Source organism: Lissotriton helveticus, chromosome 3_1 (genome assembly GCF_964261635.1).
Source record: "Lissotriton helveticus chromosome 3_1, aLisHel1.1, whole genome shotgun sequence".
NCBI classification, from domain to species: domain Eukaryota; kingdom Metazoa; phylum Chordata; class Amphibia; order Caudata; family Salamandridae; genus Lissotriton; species Lissotriton helveticus.
The window spans coordinates 339,203,302-339,222,837 of NC_136061.1; the positions used below are offsets into that span (position 1 = coordinate 339,203,302).

The 19,536-nt window shown below is 44.2% G+C and overlaps 1 protein-coding gene across 15 annotated transcripts in view; it reads left to right on the top strand.

Annotated features, from left to right (window-relative positions):
• Nucleotides 1-19,536, top strand: part of NCOR1 (nuclear receptor corepressor 1) — a 1,934,049-nt gene that overhangs the window by 665,344 nt on the left and 1,249,169 nt on the right. For all 15 annotated transcript variants that reach the window (XM_078679968.1, XM_078679976.1, XM_078679969.1 and 12 more), the window contains exon 19: nt 17,714-17,827. In XM_078679968.1, coding sequence (XP_078536094.1) covers nt 17,714-17,827 — 114 coding nt within the window. The remainder of the gene's footprint in view (nt 1-17,713; nt 17,828-19,536) is intronic.

Below are 19,536 nucleotides of genomic sequence, written 5' to 3' on the forward strand. Positions count from 1 at the left end.
GATCACCCTGCAAAGGCAGTGTGTGGGAGCCAGGGTACAGGCCCCCTGAGGGTGGCACAATAAGTGCTGCAGCCCTCAGGGGTCTTCTCTGGTCACCATGCCCTAGGTACCTAGCGTACCATTTACTAGGGGCTGACAGGGGCCAGAGATGGCAATTGGGTATTTTGTTTCAGCCTAGCTTTTCTTTGTAGGGAAGGAACACAGGCCCTGGGTCCAGATTGGTAGGGACCCAGGGCACACTCAAAGTACATCAGCAGTTCAGAAAAAAGTGGGGGCATACCAAGGCAAGAAAGATTTCACTTTCTCACACTAACCAACCCTCGAAGTGTTGGTCGCTCCAGGTAGATACTCGTCCCCGAGCCTGCAGTGTGTCTTTGTCCTGGAGATTCTCCATTGGAATCAACAGGGCACCCAACCTCAAAACAGCACCCTGTACACGACTGCCCTAGCGCTGCTGATGGTGCCCCTTTGGTGCTAACTTGGTCCCCAACTTGCCCTGAGCTTAACCCTAGGAGCTTTGCCCCCACAACCCTGTGGCCTTCGAGCCAGCAGCCACCAACCGGAGACCCCTATCCTCCATAGGATAACATTGGGCCTCACCACTCTGCACCCGACCGCCCTAGTGCCGCTGAGGGTGCAACAACAGTGCATCACTGACCCTGGGAGACCCCTGAGTCTAACCCCAGAACCCTAACTCAAAAGACTGCATTTTCTGAACTGTTTTCAGGAAATGTCCCAGTGCTGAATCTAGGTATCCAGCACCGAGTAAGAAAAAGTATCGATAACCGAACTTACCTGCTAAGTGAATTTCCTCCCATAGGATAACATTGGTGATTCTATGTGAAAAAGTTTCCAGGTGTCAACTTTTGAAATGCAAAATATTCTTTAAAAATCGTACCTTTAACCAAAACACATTTACTCACCTGTGTTCAGGAAATGTCTCAGGGCTGAATCTAGGATCCAGTCCTGTGTTAGCAAAAGTAATCTGAAAAGTAATTAACTGCATTTTACTTAAAAAGCCCATTCACTTGAATGTACTATACCTGCAATGTGTTGCAAACTGCTTACTTAAAAATGTAACCAAAACCAGTACAAGTTACACTGCAATTTTGAACTGTGTTCATACAAGTAATTTACCACTGAAAAGTATGTTCGAGGCATATGAGCTGCAGATTACACACTATGCATAGATGGCCACCTAGTGTTGGGCCCGGATGTTTGCAGTTTGTTTTGTTGTAGAAAAGTCTTTAAAAGTCACAGGATACGTGACTCCTCCTTTGGATGATACTGCGCATGGGCATAGGCTCCATCCCCAGATTGTTTTTTCCGCCACCGGGCTCAGATGTGTTTCCAGCGCTCAGTATTGTAACCGATTTTCTTCGGCGCGCAATCCTCACCGACTTACAGAAATTAAGTTTCAAACGCTTTCCAGTCGACGCTACTCTTCAAAACTGTAAACTTCGATTCCGGTCGTCGTCGACTGCCTTCTGGCCCAACTAGGCCTCGACTCCAGTTCATGGAAAGGACGCCATTTAAAAAGTGTGCTCAATGTGGGTCGAAGTTTCCCCACACCGACCTTCATGAAGTGTGTAACCTTTGCCTCTCCCCGGAACACGAGGCCAAAGACTGTTCCGCTTGTGCCTCTTTCCGCTCCAAAAAGACTATCCGGGACCGAAGAGCGCGGAGAACAATGGCTCGATCTTCAGCTTCGATTCCGGACGACATCTTTGAAGAAGGAGTCAACGTTCCAGAACAACACGACGTCGACAGCAATTCCGAGGCAGAAGACTTCAAAGTCGAGGACATCACTCCAGCACAGCTGGTCGTAAGTAAGACAGTCGACCCCCACCCTTCCTCGACACACCCAAAGAAGGCCCCGGTCACACCATCGCCTTCGGGTGCACACTTACACACTGCTTCTACTGCCCCACCTTCGGGCCCGGCTAAGAAGCTAACTAAGCCCTCAGGTGACTCGGGCTCGAGTCGGCCTTCGCACGGTGCCGGCGCAGATTTACCGGTCCTCAGAAGCTTGTTTCCGGTCCAGGGAAGACATGGCTTGGCAGTTCGGGCTGGACCGTTCCCATGAGGCACAGGGTCAGCCTGATTTGCATATATGGTAGGGTAGGAATACCTTCAAGGGGTTTTGTTATTATACAATTCACATAGAATTTCAACAATATTTGAGGTCCTTATATGTATAAGACCAATAGTGCAAAGCAACAATCTCAAATTTTTATGCAATTTATATAGGTCACTACAAGTGATCCAAAAGAGAAGAGAGGGAGAAGGTGTGTATGAAAAAGTTCGTATTTAATACTCCAAAAATAAATTGTTTTTTTAAAAAGGGTACAGAAATATAACAATGTTATAGGAGAAAATTATTCAAGAATGACAATCAAACAAAAACTCTCTATAACAATTGTAAGCGCTTGTCCGCTTCTTCACAGTTGATCAATTATTTAAACAGACAAAGCGTATATGTCGACGTTTCGGTCTCTAGTCTTGAGTTGAAGAGACCATCCTCAGGACATATAAATCATATCTGGAAAAACCCTGAAAAGACAGAGTTGTAATTAAAAAACAATCTCAATCGCCTATACTGGGATAAAAATAATTTTAACTACTCTTCTATACATATCACACCGTCCCTCTCTATGTTTAAAGACAATCATTCGACGTCTAACTGAGTTCAAATGTACATTGAGCCAGCAATTTATACATCTATGTAAGCGTTGTTGCGGAACTTTGTTACACAATACATCTAAATTTCAGAAAAGTATGCATTTATATCAACTTTCCATCACAAGCTGGGCATGTCTATCATGACAACACTATTTATGTTAACCCTTTTTCCATATTTATAAACATTGTGTTTGCAGGATGTATTTATCTTACTGAAGCACTCGCATACTTGGAGTTCTACTCAGAAAGGCTTTTGATTTAATCACACAATTTTTTTTTTTAAAACAGGAATTCCTACAACATGTAAAAGTATGGTCCTAATTACATACTTGATATAATTATTTGCAAAACATTCTAACAACCCTGAAGGCGAAGAAAAAGTTGGTATTATACAATGGGAGAATTTACTTATACACCATTTACTTCAAAGTTTACAATCTGGTTGCTAAATGCAAAGGTTTACAAATCACAGAATCTACCTAGGATCTATATATACCTGATAAGATGGGGTCTTGTAGCCTCCAAATACACTTTATTGATGATTAAAAAAGGCGATCGATAATGCCCTGTGTAAGAATTAGAGTAACTTGATTAGCACTGTTGGAGTTTCAATGGAACTGGGGTTAAAGGTTAACTTAAGTGAGATCATACCTTCTGTATAGTAAGTGGCATATGCAATCTTCTACTTGAATGTATTTCTGTTGGTTCAGCTCAAATAACTCTCGCAGTTTAATGCGGGCGGTTAAGAATTGTTAATCTGTTTGAGAGAATGCTTATATCAATGCTACATTTAATATATGAACAACCAGTTTTTAAAAAAAAATGCTTGATGTATTATTACCTTCTGCGCAAATTGATGTCGCACAGAGTCTTCCCCTTTACTTTAATTCTTTATGGAAGACAAGAGATCTGTAAATCAAAAGCAACAGAAATATATGAAATATTTTGTTGCATCATGACTATTGCTTGGTGTAGTCAGGGCTAGTTTCAAGTTCTCACCTGCATAAAGAGCTGAATAAATCGTCAGTGTGGCCGCATGCACCCAAAATGAAGCAAGAATTGAGTGCAGCCAAGTACTGTGTTTATAAAGCCTGTCGTTTGGAGATCGAAACAGGACTAACATTATTTTAGTATGTCACTCACATAGATAGGACAAATTACGCCGCCATCTTTGAGTTGGCAAATCATTGTGGCTGGCTTGGGAATTTTAATATTAGTTAGCAGTATAACAAAGTAAACTGCGTTTTTACTGCAGCATTTCATTTAATGTTACCCGAAATAAAATATCCTATCATTTTTCGATATTAAGGGAAAAATGGGGGATTACCATTTGAAGATCAAAACAGGACTAACATTTACTTAGGCATATGTCGCTCACATAGATTGAACGAATTACACCTCCATCTTTGAGTTGGCAAATTATTGTGGCTTGCTTAGGAAATTTAATTTTAATCTGCAGTGTAATAAAAATAGACTGCATTTTTTACTATAACATTTCCTTTATGTGGCCTTAAATGAAATATCCTATCGTTTTTCGGTGTTGACAAAAAATGGGAGATTACCTGATAAATTATACAAATTCTCAATTTATATCATTGTTTTTGTTTGTAATCACCTCATTTATGAGCAAACAGAAAGGGGCCAATAATGTACTCTCATCTAGTCTCTGTCAGGGCATAATCATCGTTGCGATTTCACAATGTGTCTAAACTATTTCGAATCATAACTTTATTGATCTTATCGACTAAGAAACTACTTACATTTATCACTGATATGTTTGTATCATTGATGTACTGAGCATATTGTATAATACTTACATCAGTTTAAACAGACACAAGTGTGGCATTTTATCGATTATGAATAACTAAAACACGGTATGTAACCATATTTATACAATTGCTAGAGCATACATTGAAGTACAAATTCCAAACAAAATTGACAAAATAAAGGCTCAGTTTAAGTCACAATTTATAAATCATCTCAGGTATAATATTCAAGATTTCGAAAGTGAACGTTATCCTTAGCCTATTGATGTTCTCATAGCATAGAAATTTGCATGATCACAAAAGTCCTATATATAATACTGCCTTCATAATTCAAAACGGACAATATACATTGTTACATTAATATATTCCTGAATTCTATACAGTGTCCATTTACTACATTAACAGTTTAGGCAGGTATGGATATCTAAATAGGCAGCTTAAATAACAACACCAGTTGTTTATTACAGACAGGCTAAGGTGTGCCATTCAGATGCACTATTCAAGCCCTTTTCAATCGTGTTGGCATTACAGATGTATTTACCTTCCCTTAAGGTAAGGATCCGATCCACATTTTGTTGACGTTTGGTTGGTTTAATTACATCGATGACCCACCAAGTCATTTGATTGAAAGTATGTCCTAATCTGATGATTACACACCTTCTCCCTCTCTTCTCTTTTGGATCACTTGTAGTGACCTATATAAATTGCATAAATATTGTTGAAATTCTATGTGAATTGTATAATAACAAAACCCCTTGAAGGTATTCCTACCCTACCATATCCTTAGCCCAAACCCTCAAGGGTATATTGGGTTGCTCATTTGCCGTTACTGATTTGCATATAGCCATGTCTGAACTGGGGTGGCAGAGTGGGCTAAAGAACGGTGATGGATTAAACCCAGATCTTTTGACTGGGTGTGAGTGTTTGATTGATTCAGATGCTCCGTCCATCACCACCCCCTTTTGTACCGTTTTTGGCGCTAGCTAAAGATCCAATTACTGGACAGCTAATTTTGGCTTCAAAAAAGCGACCACTGGACACACCAGCTCCAGCTCTGCATTCAAAGAAGAAGGACATGGCTACGTCTCCCTTAAGACTGCCTTCCCCTTCCCTTTCACCTGTACCATCACCACATCCTACCATACCACAACATTCCCCAGCATCCTCTATTATACCAGACGATGACAACAGGGATGATAGCTCTGATGATATGGGGGTAACATACCTGATCCAGCTACCCTTACAGGATCACCTGACCCGTGGGATGATTATACCACCCCAGATGTCCCAAATGTCCCTCAGGATGACATATACCCCTCAAGTCCTTCCCCATCAGAAGACACTATGGGTTTCAATCAATTAATTGACAGAGCTGCGCAATACCATGGGTTAGACATGCACACAGACCCTATAGATGAAGACTTCCTAATGGAAACCTTTGATAATGCGCAACGGTCCTCATCCATTTTACCAATGCTTAAAGGAGTGATTAAGCATGCTCCCGAAGTCTTCAAGGACCCAGTCAGAACTCGCGTCATTAACCCTCGTATAGAGAAAAATATAAAGCTGCCTCCTCAGACCCAGCATATATTAAAGGTCCAGTACCGCTAGACTCACTTCTAGTTTCCAATGCACGCAAGAGAGCAAACATCAGGGGAAGCTCCACCACCAGACAAAGAGCCTAAGCTACTTGACGCATCGGGGAAAAGAACGGCGTCTGCAGCAAACATGTGGCGTATTCCCAATACACAGGCATTATTAGCCAGATACGTCGGGGCACATTATGACGAATTAGAATCACTAATGAGGCACCTCCCTGATAAATACAAGGATAGAGCAAATGAGCTCATCCAAGAGGGAAAAAATATTACAAACACCTCTATTCGGTGTGCACTTGATGCAGCAGATACTGCCTCTAGGGCAGTTAACACCAGCATTTTATTACGTAGACACGCCTGGCTATGCATATGAGGGTTCAAGCCTGAAGTACAAAGTGCCACTCTTAATCAACCCTTTGATGAGCAACACCTATTCGGACCTAACGTAGATGTATCACTTGAAAAAATGAAAAAGGATACAGATACCGCCAAATCTATGGAAGCCCTGCAGTTGCAGGCTCCCAGACATTCATTTTGACACTCATCCTATCGAGGTGTCGCCAGGGGATACTCCTCAGACACACCTTCTACCTCATACAAAGCCCCTACACAGTCTACTTACAGCAAGGGCTACCAAAGGGGTGGGTACAGGGGTAACAATAACAAAGGCAGAGGTAAAAATAACAACTCCCGCTCTGCCTCTACCCCTGCCCAGTGACTCCCTTCCCCTTCCCCCGTCCCATTCCACTCATGTCGGGGGAAGACTACAACAATATCTGCCAGCCTGGGAAAACATCACATCAGACAGGTGGATGCTCCAAATAATTCAATCAGGTTACTGTCTAGAACTAACATCCACCCCCCAAAAATACCACCCAAGCAGCGTCCAAGAACATTTAACACTGCTCAGACAGAAGGTAGTATCCCTCCTGCAGAAAAATGCAATAGAAATAGTTCCAGAGCATCAGAAAAACAAAGGAGTATACTCCCTATATTTCCTAATACTAGAGAAGGATGGATCTCTAAGACCCATCCTAGACCTCAGACCTCTAAACATTTACATACAGTCGGATCATTTTCACATGGTCAGACTCCAACAAGTCCTTCCACTTCTGGTACTAAACGACATCCTTGTCACCCTAGATCTCAAGGACGCCTACTTCCATATTCCCATCCACACAGCGCACAGAAAATATCTCAGATTTGTGCTAGACGGGCAGCACTACCAGTTCAAAGTGCTCCCATTCGGAGTCACAACAGTACCAAGGATGTTTACAAAATGCCTAGCAGTAGTAGCAGCCCACTTAAGAAGACAACATGTTCATGTCTTCCCATATCTAGATGACTGGCTCATAAAAGCCAGCTCATACAGCCAGTCTGTACAACACAACGATTCAACTGCTTCACGACTTGGGATTCACAGTAAATCACACCAAATCGCATCTGCAACCCTCGCACATACAGCAGTATCTCGGCGCTACAATAAACACCCATGATTCAGAAAAGGTGGTGGTGATGAACAGAGTGTCTGAATTAAGCAGACCACTCTTACCCAGTCCAAAGATCAGGGCTTGATCCATCACCGTTTTTTAGCTCACTGCACCATCCCAGCTCAGAACCTGGCTATATGCAAATTAGTCTGTTCCTGTCCCAGTGCATGATGGGAACAGGGCAAACCAAACTACCAAGCCAATTCTTATACTGGGAAGGAAACAAGCTTCCGGGGACCGGTTTCTGGCATTTCAGCCGTCGTCGGCCCGGCTTGCTTGAATCCTGATGGTGCAATGAGCAAGGGACTCACATCTGAGTATACCCTTCCACGCTTATGGTGGACAAAATGATTCAGAAAAGGTGGTGGTGATGAACAGAGTGTCTGAATTAAGCAGACCACTCTTACCCAGTCCAAAGATCAGGGCTTGATCCATCACCGTTTTTTAGCTCACTGCACCATCCCAGCTCAGAACCTGGCTATATGCAAATTAGTCTGTTCCTGTCCCAGTGCATGATGGGAACAGGGCAAACCAAACTACCAAGCCAATTCTTATACTGGGAAGGAAACAAGCTTCCGGGGACCGGTTTCTGGCATTTCAGCCGTCGTCGGCCCGGCTTGCTTGAATCCTGATGGTGCAATGAGCAAGGGACTCACATCTGAGTATACCCTTCCACGCTTATGGTGGACAAAATGATTCAGAAAAGGTGGTGGTGATGAACAGAGTGTCTGAATTAAGCAGACCACTCTTACCCAGTCCAAAGATCAGGGCTTGATCCATCACCGTTTTTTAGCTCACTGCACCATCCCAGCTCAGAACCTGGCTATATGCAAATTAGTCTGTTCCTGTCCCAGTGCATGATGGGAACAGGGCAAACCAAACTACCAAGCCAATTCTTATACTGGGAAGGAAACAAGCTTCCGGGGACCGGTTTCTGGCATTTCAGCCGTCGTCGGCCCGGCTTGCTTGAATCCTGATGGTGCAATGAGCAAGGGACTCACATCTGAGTATACCCTTCCACGCTTATGGTGGACAAAATGATTCAGAAAAGGTGGTGGTGATGAAGAGTGTGTCTGAATTAAGCAGACCACTCTTACCCAGTCCAAAGATCAGGGCTTGATCCATCACCGTTTATTAGCTCACTGCACCATCCCAGCTCAGATCCTGGCTATATGCAAATTAGTCTGTTCCTGTCCCAGTGCATGATGGGAACAGGGCAAACCAAACTACCAAGCCAATTCTTATACTGGGAAGGAAACAAGCTTCCGGGGACCGGTTTCTGGCATTTCAGCCGTCGTCGGCCCGGCTTGCTTGAATCCTGATGGTGCAATGAGCAAGGGACTCACATCTGAGTATACCCTTCCACGCTTATGGTGGACAAAATGATTCAGAAAAGGTGGTGGTGATGAACAGAGTGTCTGAATTAAGCAGACCACTCTTACCCAGTCCAAAGATCAGGGCTTGATCCATCACCGTTTTTTAGCTCACTGCACCATCCCAGCTCAGAACCTGGCTATATGCAAATTAGTCTGTTCCTGTCCCAGTGCATGATGGGAACAGGGCAAACCAAACTACCAAGCCAATTCTTATACTGGGAAGGAAACAAGCTTCCGGGGACCGGTTTCTGGCATTTCAGCCGTCGTCGGCCCGGCTTGCTTGAATCCTGATGGTGCAATGAGCAAGGGACTCACATCTGAGTATACCCTTCCACGCTTATGGTGGACAAAATGATTCAGAAAAGGTGGTGGTGATGAACAGAGTGTCTGAATTAAGCAGACCACTCTTACCCAGTCCAAAGATCAGGGCTTGATCCATCACCGTTTTTTAGCTCACTGCACCATCCCAGCTCAGAACCTGGCTATATGCAAATTAGTCTGTTCCTGTCCCAGTGCATGATGGGAACAGGGCAAACCAAACTACCAAGCCAATTCTTATACTGGGAAGGAAACAAGCTTCCGGGGACCGGTTTCTGGCATTTCAGCCGTCGTCGGCCCGGCTTGCTTGAATCCTGATGGTGCAATGAGCAAGGGACTCACATCTGAGTATACCCTTCCACGCTTATGGTGGACAAAATGATATCACTAGCTTATCCCTCTCCAGCCAGGATAACAAGTGTACAAACTCTCCTAACAAAATTCAAACCGCAACACTCGCTACCAGCTCGAGTGTTCATGCAGTTCATAGGAATGATGGCATCTTGTATATTTGTAGTACCTCACACAAGACTGCAAATGCGTCCACTTCAAGAGTGCCGAGCATGCCAATGGAACCAGGCTCAAGGTCAACTAACAGACCTAGTGTTGGTAGACGGTCGGACTCATTGTTCTCTGCAATGGTGGATCACCAAAAACCTTTCCAAAGGGCGACCGTTTCTAGAGCCAGTTCCTCAAATAGTCATGACAGCGGACGCATCGCTCTCCGGCTGGGGAGCTCACCTACTGCATCACACCATGCAAGGCGGGTGGACACCACAACAAAGGTTACTCCACATCAACCACTTGGAGTTACTAGCTGTATTTCTAGCGCTAAAAGCATTCCAAGTGCAAGTGTCAGGCAAAGCTGTCTTAGTCCGCACAGACAATATGACAGCTATGTAATACATAAACAAACAAGGGGGAACACACTCTCTGTAGCTCTCTGTTAGCACAGCAGATATGGAGATGGGCTATACCACTAAAGATCTTCCTCCTAGCCCAACACGTCCCAGGAGTACAAAACACTATGGCAGATCTGCTAAGTTGACAAACACAGCAGATCCACGAATGGGAACTTCATCCGCAAGTTCTTCATCCGTTCTTTCAAATGTGGGGACAACCTCAGAGAGACCTCTTTGCCACCCACGAAAACGCAAAATGCCCAAACTTTGCCGCCAGATACCCACACCCATTGTCCAAAGGCAATGCGATATGGATGAATTGGTCAAAACTATTTGCGTACGCTTTTCCTCCTCTCCCACTACTTCCGTTAGTGGTACGCAAACTACAGCAACATTCCCTGACACTCATTCTAGTCGCTCCAACTTGGGCCAGACAACCGTGGTACACCACGCTGTTGCAGATGTCTGTAGTACCACACCAAAAACTAAATCTATCTCCACACCTATTAACACAGAACCATGGAGAGATCAGATACCCGGACCCAGCTCAACTCAACCTAGCGATCTGGCTCCTGAGGTCATAGTTTGGTTACCTCAACCTTCCTCCAGAATGTATGAACATTATCAAAGAAGCTAGACATCCCACTACTAGAGCATGTTATGCTGCTAAGTGGAAACGGTTTGTCAAACACTGCCAAAACAACCAAATAAACCCTTTAGACGTGTCTAGTCAACACATCATAGGATATCTATTACACCGTCAAAAGTGTAACTTAGCCTATACATTTATCAGACTACACCTAGCTGCCATTGCAGCATACTTACAAAATAGATAACATCTATCTCTTTTTAGAGTACCAGCTATAAAAGCTTTCATGGAAGGACTTAAAAGGATAATTCCTCCCAGAACGCCACCTGCACCAGTGTAGAACTTAAACATTGTTCTCACAAGATTAATGGGACCCCCCTTTGAACCATTACATAAATGTGAATTGTAATTCCTAGAAAATACAAGGGTGGGGGAGGGTCGAGGGGAATATTTAAAGACCTGTCTACGCATACCCCTATTCACAGACTACAATACACAATAGAGTAGACCAGGTCTGGAAAAAGTGTGTGTCTAAACCGGACTGTGATCCAGTTGGATGACTGTGTGGAAGTACTCTTGAACAGAAAAGCGGTGAAACGCATGATGTTATAAAAAGCACAAAGGGCTAGAATGATTCCCATCAGACCACCGTTGTGGTGGAGATTGCGTCATGTGGGAATCATTTAGACAATCCATCATGCGACCGACCAGATGGTGCCGGGGCGCAAGTGGATGTCAGTAGTCTAGCTCTAGTGTTGGACCTAGACCAATGTGAGGAAAGTGCAGTGCTCAAATGCTAGTGAAAATTGGATAAAATGGGCTACGTGGATCCTTGTGGCATTGAAAAGGGAATCCAGGTGTCTATGGTTAAAAACACGCTGGGTAGTGAGACTACCCTATAGCGCAATGTGCAATGGTCGACATGTTTCAGCTGTCGGGGTATTGCCCCAGCTTTCTTCAGGACCTATACCAGCTACTGCAAATACACAAAATACGTGCAGTGAAAAACAATTCATTTTGGTCAAAAGATTAATCAATAGATGTACTAAAAAGTTACATATCTGATCGGAGCCTTGCCCACTGGAGGAAGAAGAGACTGGCTTCTTCCTACTGATCGGAGCCTTGCCCACTGGAGGAAGAAGGGACTGGCTTCTTCCTATTGAAAAGACAGAAAGTCTTATTTCATTACAACAATACTTAAATACACAGAACAAGCCACTTGAATACACAATAATCAGTAAAGACAAACACACATGCATGAATAATCGGCATTCTGCATAATCAAGAAAAGCATATTAGCTTGATCACACGGAGGCATTTCCTCAATGTGATACTCACCCAGCTTTGTGTGGGTGAAGGCCTCACCTCACCCGGCGACCGCTCGGGAGTAGGAGGCCCCGCTCTGTAGTGTAGAAAAAGGACACTTGTAGCACATAACCATCAGGTGTCCAGCCTAATTGCTCTACACCTAAAACCCAGCCAAGGTGTGTAAGAGACCCACTCAGACCCCAGCGCCCCCTCTCACAGAGACTTGCACTAGTTGGTATCAGGGTGTTCCAAACAACGACATTGGAACCCAGTCTAGACACAAGGAGGTGCCTCTCTCCATCTAATAATGGAGACGTCGCTGAGCAAGAACTTCAGCTAAAAGGTAGGAATGGGCAACGAAAATAACAAAAAAATAATAACCCACTTTATCCCCTAGAGGAAATTGTTGAACAAGCGCCTCAGGACACCATAACTGACATTCCAAAGATAGCAGTCCAAAACGCTTAGAGAGCCCTCTAGGTTGCTGGCCGTCTTAATTCCCTTCAAGGTAAATCAAACCCCATGCACAGATACTGACTCGTGTGCTGTGAATGCATAAGCGTGTGGAGCAGAACCATCTGCAGCTTGCCTGTCCGTCGGTGCCCCTGATTAAAAACCAAGCGGAAGTGGAGGTCATGATGAACCGGAATATGCCCCCTAAATAGACCCCTGTAATTGGGTGGTCGCTCTACCCTACAATCTCGGAGGGGGGGAGCGCGGAAACCGGCGTGAGAACAGGCGCTACTCACTCGCGCATGCGCGGAAGCGCTTCTCATGCACGCATGCGCCATGGTATTAACCGGCAAGTTGCATACCACTAAATGGCAATGTCTGTGGCCCTGTCGGTCGCCACAAAGAATACTAGTATGTATTCAAAAAGTTCATATTCAGACCCCATGTATAAGGAATACTAAAAAATACTGTTGTCCCATTGTTCAAAGGAGAAGAGGATATTCACAGACTACAATACACAATAGAGTAGACCAGGTCTGGAAAAAGTGTGTGTCTAAACCGGACTGTGACCACAACGGTGGTCTGATGGGAATCATTCTAGCCCTTTGTGCTTTTTATAACATCATGCGTTTCACCGCTTTTCTGTTCAAGAGTACTTCCACACAGTCATCCAACTGGATCACAGTCCGGTTTAGACACACACTTTTTCCAGACCTGGTCTACTCTATTGTGTATTGTAGTCTGTGAATAGGGGTATGCGTAGACAGGTCTTTAAATATTCCCCTCGACCCTCCCCCACCCTTGTATTTTCTAGTATTTGAGCAACTTTTCAGTTGCGGGTCAGTTGTTGAAGCTGCGAACGAATTTCCGTTTGCACCAGTAGCTCACCCAGCCCGGGTTTGTATGTTCCCACCTCTCCCTATCCTCTTCTCCTTTGACGTAAGAGTTATGACAACTTCACGTGCACTCTCTAGTAATAGCTGGGGCATACTTAGACTGAACGCAGTTTAAAGAAACTAAATTTTCTTAAGGGGTAGAATTAGGCTCTACCATATAGAGACCCTCTCTGGGCCGCTTTTATGGCTATTATGTCCACAGTTCCCTCAGTGTTTATTACAACATACAGCCCTGTTCGTGGGGCACTACTATTGCCATCCTGATGGTGTATTTCCATACTTGGAACAATGGGAGAGAGGTTTTAACTACCTTTAAATATCTGTGTAGTTATGTTTTCCCAGATTCTGGGGTTGTCTTTCTACTAGATCTTGTGTCTATTGTGTTGACCCCATTTCATTGAGGGTCGTACCTATGGACGCCCCCGCGCACATGCCTATGGGATTAGTGTTCCCTGTGGGCGCTTGCGCGTTGTCAGAGGGCGGACTGCTGACAACAGTATTTTTTAGTATTCCTTATACATGGGGTCTGAATATGAACTTTTTGAATACATACTAGTATTCTTTGTGGCGACCGACAGGGCCACAGACATTGCCATTTAGTGGTATGCAACTTGCCGGTTAATACCATGGCGCATGCGTGCATGAGAAGCGCTTCCGCGCATGCGCGAGTGAGTAGCGCCTGTTCTCACGCCGGTTTCCGCGCTCCCCCCCTCCGAGATTGTAGGGTAGAGCGACCACCCAATTACAGGGGTCTATTTAGGGGGCATATTCCGGTTCATCATGACCTCCACTTCCGCTTGGTTTTTAATCAGGGGCACCGACGGACAGGTAAGCTGCAGATGGTTCTGCTCCACACGCTTATGCATTCACAGCACACGAGTCAGTATCTGTGCATGGGGTTTGATTTACCTTGAAGGGAATTAAGACGGCCAGCAACCTAGAGGGCTCTCTAAGCGTTTTGGACTGCTATCTTTGGAATGTCAGTTATGGTGTCCTGAGGCGCTTGTTCAACAATTTCCTCTAGGGGATAAAGTGGGTTATTATTTTTTTTTTATTTTCGTTGCCCATTCCTACCTTTTAGCTGAAGTTCTTGCTCAGCGACGTCTCCATTATTAGATGGAGAGAGGCACCTCCTTGTGTCTAGACTGGGTTCCAATGTCGTTGTTTGGAACACCCTGATACCAACTAGTGCAAGTCTCTGTGAGAGGGGGCGCTGGGGTCTGAGTGGGTCTCTTACACACCTTGGCTGGGTTTTAGGTGTAGAGCAATTAGGCTGGACACCTGATGGTTATGTGCTACAAGTGTCCTTTTTCTACACTACAGAGCGGGGCCTCCTACTCCCGAGCGGTCGCCGGGTGAGGTGAGGCCTTCACCCACACAAAGCTGGGTGAGTATCACATTGAGGAAATGCCTCCGTGTGATCAAGCTAATATGCTTTTCTTTATTATGCAGAATGCCGATTATTCATGCATGTGTGTTTGTCTTTACTGATTATTGTGTATTCAAGTGGCTTGTTCTGTGTATTTAAGTATTGTTGTAATGAAATAAGACTTTCTGTCTTTTCAATAGGAAGAAGCCAGTCCCTTCTTCCTCCAGTGGGCAAGGCTCCGATCAGTAGGAAGAAGCCAGTCTCTTCTTCCTCCAGTGGGCAAGGCTCCGATCAGATATGTAACTTTTTAGTACATCTATTGATTAATCTTTTGACCAAAATGAATTGTTTTTCACTGCACGTATTTTGTGTATTTGCAGTAGCTGGTATAGGTCCTGAAGAAAGCTGGGGCAATACCCCGACAGCTGAAACATGTCGACCATTGCACATTGCGCTATAGGGTAGTCTCACTACCCAGCGTGTTTTTAACCATAGACACCTGGATTCCCTTTTCAATGCCACAAGGATCCACGTAGCCTATTTTATCCAATTTTCACTAGCATTTGAGCACTGCACTTTCCTCACATTGGTCTAGGTCCAACACTAGAGCTAGACTACTGACATCCACTTGCGCCCCGGCACCATCTGGTCGGTCGCATGATGGATTGTCTAAATGATTCCCACATGACGCAATCTCCACCACAACGGTGGTCTGATGGGAATCATTCTAGCCCTTTGTGCTTTTTATAACATCATGCGTTTCACCGCTTTTCTGTTCAAGAGTACTTCCACACAGTCATCCAACTGGATCACAGTCCGGTTTAGACACACACTTTTTCCAGACCTGGTCTACTCTATTGTGTATTGTAATTGTAATTCCTAACCTGGAAAGTAGCTTTCCTAGTAGCTAATACTTCTCTCGGAAGGGTTAGTGAACTACAAGCATTTACCATTCAAGAACCCTTTCTCCAAATGCATCATAACAAAGTGGTTCTTCGTACTAATCCTAAATTCCTTCCTAAAATCATTTCGCCATTCCATCTAAATCAATCAGTTGAGCTGCCCGTATTCTTCTCGCAGCCACAAACAGTCGCAGAAAGAGCTCTACACACCTTAGACGTCAAAAGAGCATTACTGTACTATATCGAAAAGACACAAACTTTTCGTAAAACAAAACAAATTTTTGTGTCTTTTTCACCGCCACATAAAGGCAACCCCATATCGAAATCAGGGATCGCTAGATGGGTTGTTAAATGCATACAAATATGCTACCACAAAGCCAAACGTACATTAACAATTCCTCCAAAAGCCCATTCTGCAAGGAAAATAGGGGCTTCAATGGCATTCTTAGGGAACATTCCCCATGAAGATATATACAAAGCAGCTATATGGCTTACACCGCACACATTCAGAAAGCATTACTGTGTAGATGTGCAAACTAAACAACAAGCCACTGTGGCCAGGCTGTATTAAAAACACTGTTTCAAACAACTGCAACAGATACTGGTGGTTGCCGCTAGGTGTGGGTACTGCTATACAATACATGCATAGTGTGTATTCTGCAGCTCATATGCCTCGAACGGAAAATGCTACTTACCAGTATGCATCTGTTCTTGCCATGTAGAGCTGCAGAGTTACACACGCCCACCCGCCTCCCCGGCTACCTTTATCTGTTCCAGTATTATCTTAATTAGATACAAATAACATGGACATCACTACCTCTTGTACAGCTCCATCACTTCCCTAATGGCGAAAAACAATTTGGGGATGGAGCCGATGCCCATGCGCAGTATCATCCAAAGGAGGAGTCACCTATCCCGTGACTTCCAAAGACTTCTTCAACAAAACAAACTGCAAACATCCGGGCCCAACACTAGGTGGCCATCTATGCATAGTGTGTAACTCTGCAGCTCTACATGCCAAGAACAGATGCATACTGGTAAGTAGCATTTTCCTTTTTATGCTTACCTGTACCAGGAATGTTTGGTTCTAGAAATAAAACTGTATATTTTTTTATACAAACCATTGGCCTAGAGTTCAGTTCTTGAGTGTGTGACACCATTTGCTGACTGAGTGTGTTCATCAAATGCTTTACATTGTCCTCTGATACAGCCTTACTGCTCTACCAAGCTACCACTTTAAAGAGTAAGGTTCTGCCTAACTTTAGCCTCTGCCAAACCTTTGAAGACCATTGGATTCTATACACACTGTACCTCACTTTGCAGTATATATAGAGCCAGTTTCTTACATCCATTCAAAGGTATGGAATTTGCGGCTTGATGTCTCTATCAGGTGAACAAGTTACTTATCTTCATTAACCTATCATCGGGTAGAGCCAATATCTACCTGCAAGTTCCCTACCAACCAACCCATCCTCCCGTCTGCGAACAGATTTCTAGGGTTAGGGTTAATCCCTTTCGGGGCCATAGCTTTGTCACTCCATTGTTGGGGTAATTCATGATTCTGCGGTCCTGGCGTTTAAAGTTGGGAAAAGAAACTGAATTCAGCGCACTGAGGTTGCGCCTATATAGGTAACAGGAACGTCAGGAACCGATCTACGCTGCCTACCGGCAAGCAGGGGTACTGCACACAAAAACCTATCTTCCAGATCCAGTCTTACAGCAGGGAAATTCAAAGGTAAGGAATCTGCTGCTAAATATGGTCGCTACCAGATAATGTGTTACTGAAGGTAAGTAATGTATACTTTAGGAGGATTAGCAAGTAATCAGATAAATTGCTGCACTTGCAGGGCAAGATAGCCAATGGATGGAGAAGCCTGGTTGCACGTACTATATGCTGTGGAGGAAGGAAGTTAAATTTGAATGAAAGTTGAGCAGACTACTGGAGAAAGAGGGCTAACCTGGAATGTCTTTAAACATTTAGGGGTGAGCTGGTGGGATCACAGTGTTTCATTTTTTTTTATATTGGGGCTTCTTTAAATTTTTTATTTTTTCTGTTCACCAAAGCTCCAGAGCCCCAGGTATTGCCCCAAAGTGTAACTCCTCGGGGAAAAGAGAAGGAAGTGAAGTCTGAAAGGGTCGGATGGATTGCAGGGAGTACGGACCGACTGGCTTCACAGTGTAAGTATCAGGTGCTTACTGAAATGTAGAACTTGTACTTTTATGTAGGAAATCCTGTTACAGGCTTGCATGCCAGTCATTATCCTACCAGCCATCGGTTATGTCAGAAAAAGCTATCTTTTTTTCTGTGCAGTTCAAATTAGGAAGTCTCCCATAAATTGACCCTCCAAGGACCTTAACCAGATTCTCACAATTGCCATTTATTGATGCCAATTTCCAAGTCATCACCTGACTTAATCAGATTAACTTTTGAAATAGTAGCACAATTTTGTTTTGTTTTTGTGAGTGCCCAATGTGATATCATCCTGTTTCCTAAAGATGGCTTCTATTGCAAACACCTTCAGAAATGTAAACGACAATGAATTTTATTGTTGCTTATAGGTTTGCTTTGAGTACAATCCTTCATGTTTTATCATTCGATAATGACATACTACGAGATATACTACTTCTTAAGTGTATAATGAGAGTAATCTCTCTGATTGGATCAGATTGGATCAGACATGTTATTGAGGAGTATTTTAAAACATGCACAATTATAAAATGTTCCTGTACTCGTTGGTAAGGGCTAAAAGAGTTAAAACCATTGCCACTAATATGATATATATATATATATCAAACAAGTGCAATCACCCAGGCTCCGACCACAGCGACCCAGGAAATTACGCGGATCCAGTAAGTATGAATCACAGATTTTTATTTAAAAGCTGAACCAAGCAATCTGACGCGTTTCGGGCATCCGCCCTTGCTCACAGACAGTCAGAGTTGGAAATGCTTGCGTTTTAAATAGTAACTGCCAAACAGTGAAAAAAGTGCATTTTTTTCTCTCTTTTTTTCATCATACACCTCGTGATAGTAGACAGCGAGGACAAACTACTTATAATGAGTAGCCTAGTCTGTTTTCCAAACAATTTTAAATGGCAACATATATCTACTGCTGGTTTCAGCTTCATCAGAGACTGACGTGCATCACCGTTTGGGCCAAGCTGGTGTTATATTTGTACACTTCTGTCCACTCAGGTGGCATACAATTACCCGCATAGACACATGCATGCACAGGCACTCAATTATAGATGCTTGACCTACCAGACCTTTATTTAATAAGTCTCCTGATCCCAATCCGGTTTTCGCAGCAACCACAGCACCGAGACCGCCCTCATCGCCGCCACTGACGACATCAGGATCCTCATGGACAAAGGAGAAACAGCCGCCCTCATCCTCCTGGACCTATCAGCAGTTTTTGACACAGTCTGCCACCGAACCCTATCAGCACGCCTCAATGACGCCGGAATTCAAGAGAAGGTCCTGGCCTGGAACACATCCTTCCTCTCCGGCAGTACCCAGAGTGTCCGCCTCCCACCCTTCCGCTGAAAACCCACAGAGATCTGCGGCATCCCACAGGGATCCTCCCTCAGCCCGACGCTGTTCAATATCTACATGGCACCGCTCGCCCACGTCGCACGACAACATAACCTCAACATCATCTCCTACGCCGACGACACCCAGCTGATCATATCCCTCACCGGAGACCCCCACACCGCCAAAGCTAACATCTACAGAGGAATGAAGGCCGTAGCCGACTGGATGAAGGACAGCAGACTGAAGCTGAATTCAGACAAGACGGATGTCCTCATTCTCGGACCCACCCCATCAGCCTGAGACAACTCTTGGTGGCCCACATCGCTAGGCACAGTCCCGGAACCCACAGACCA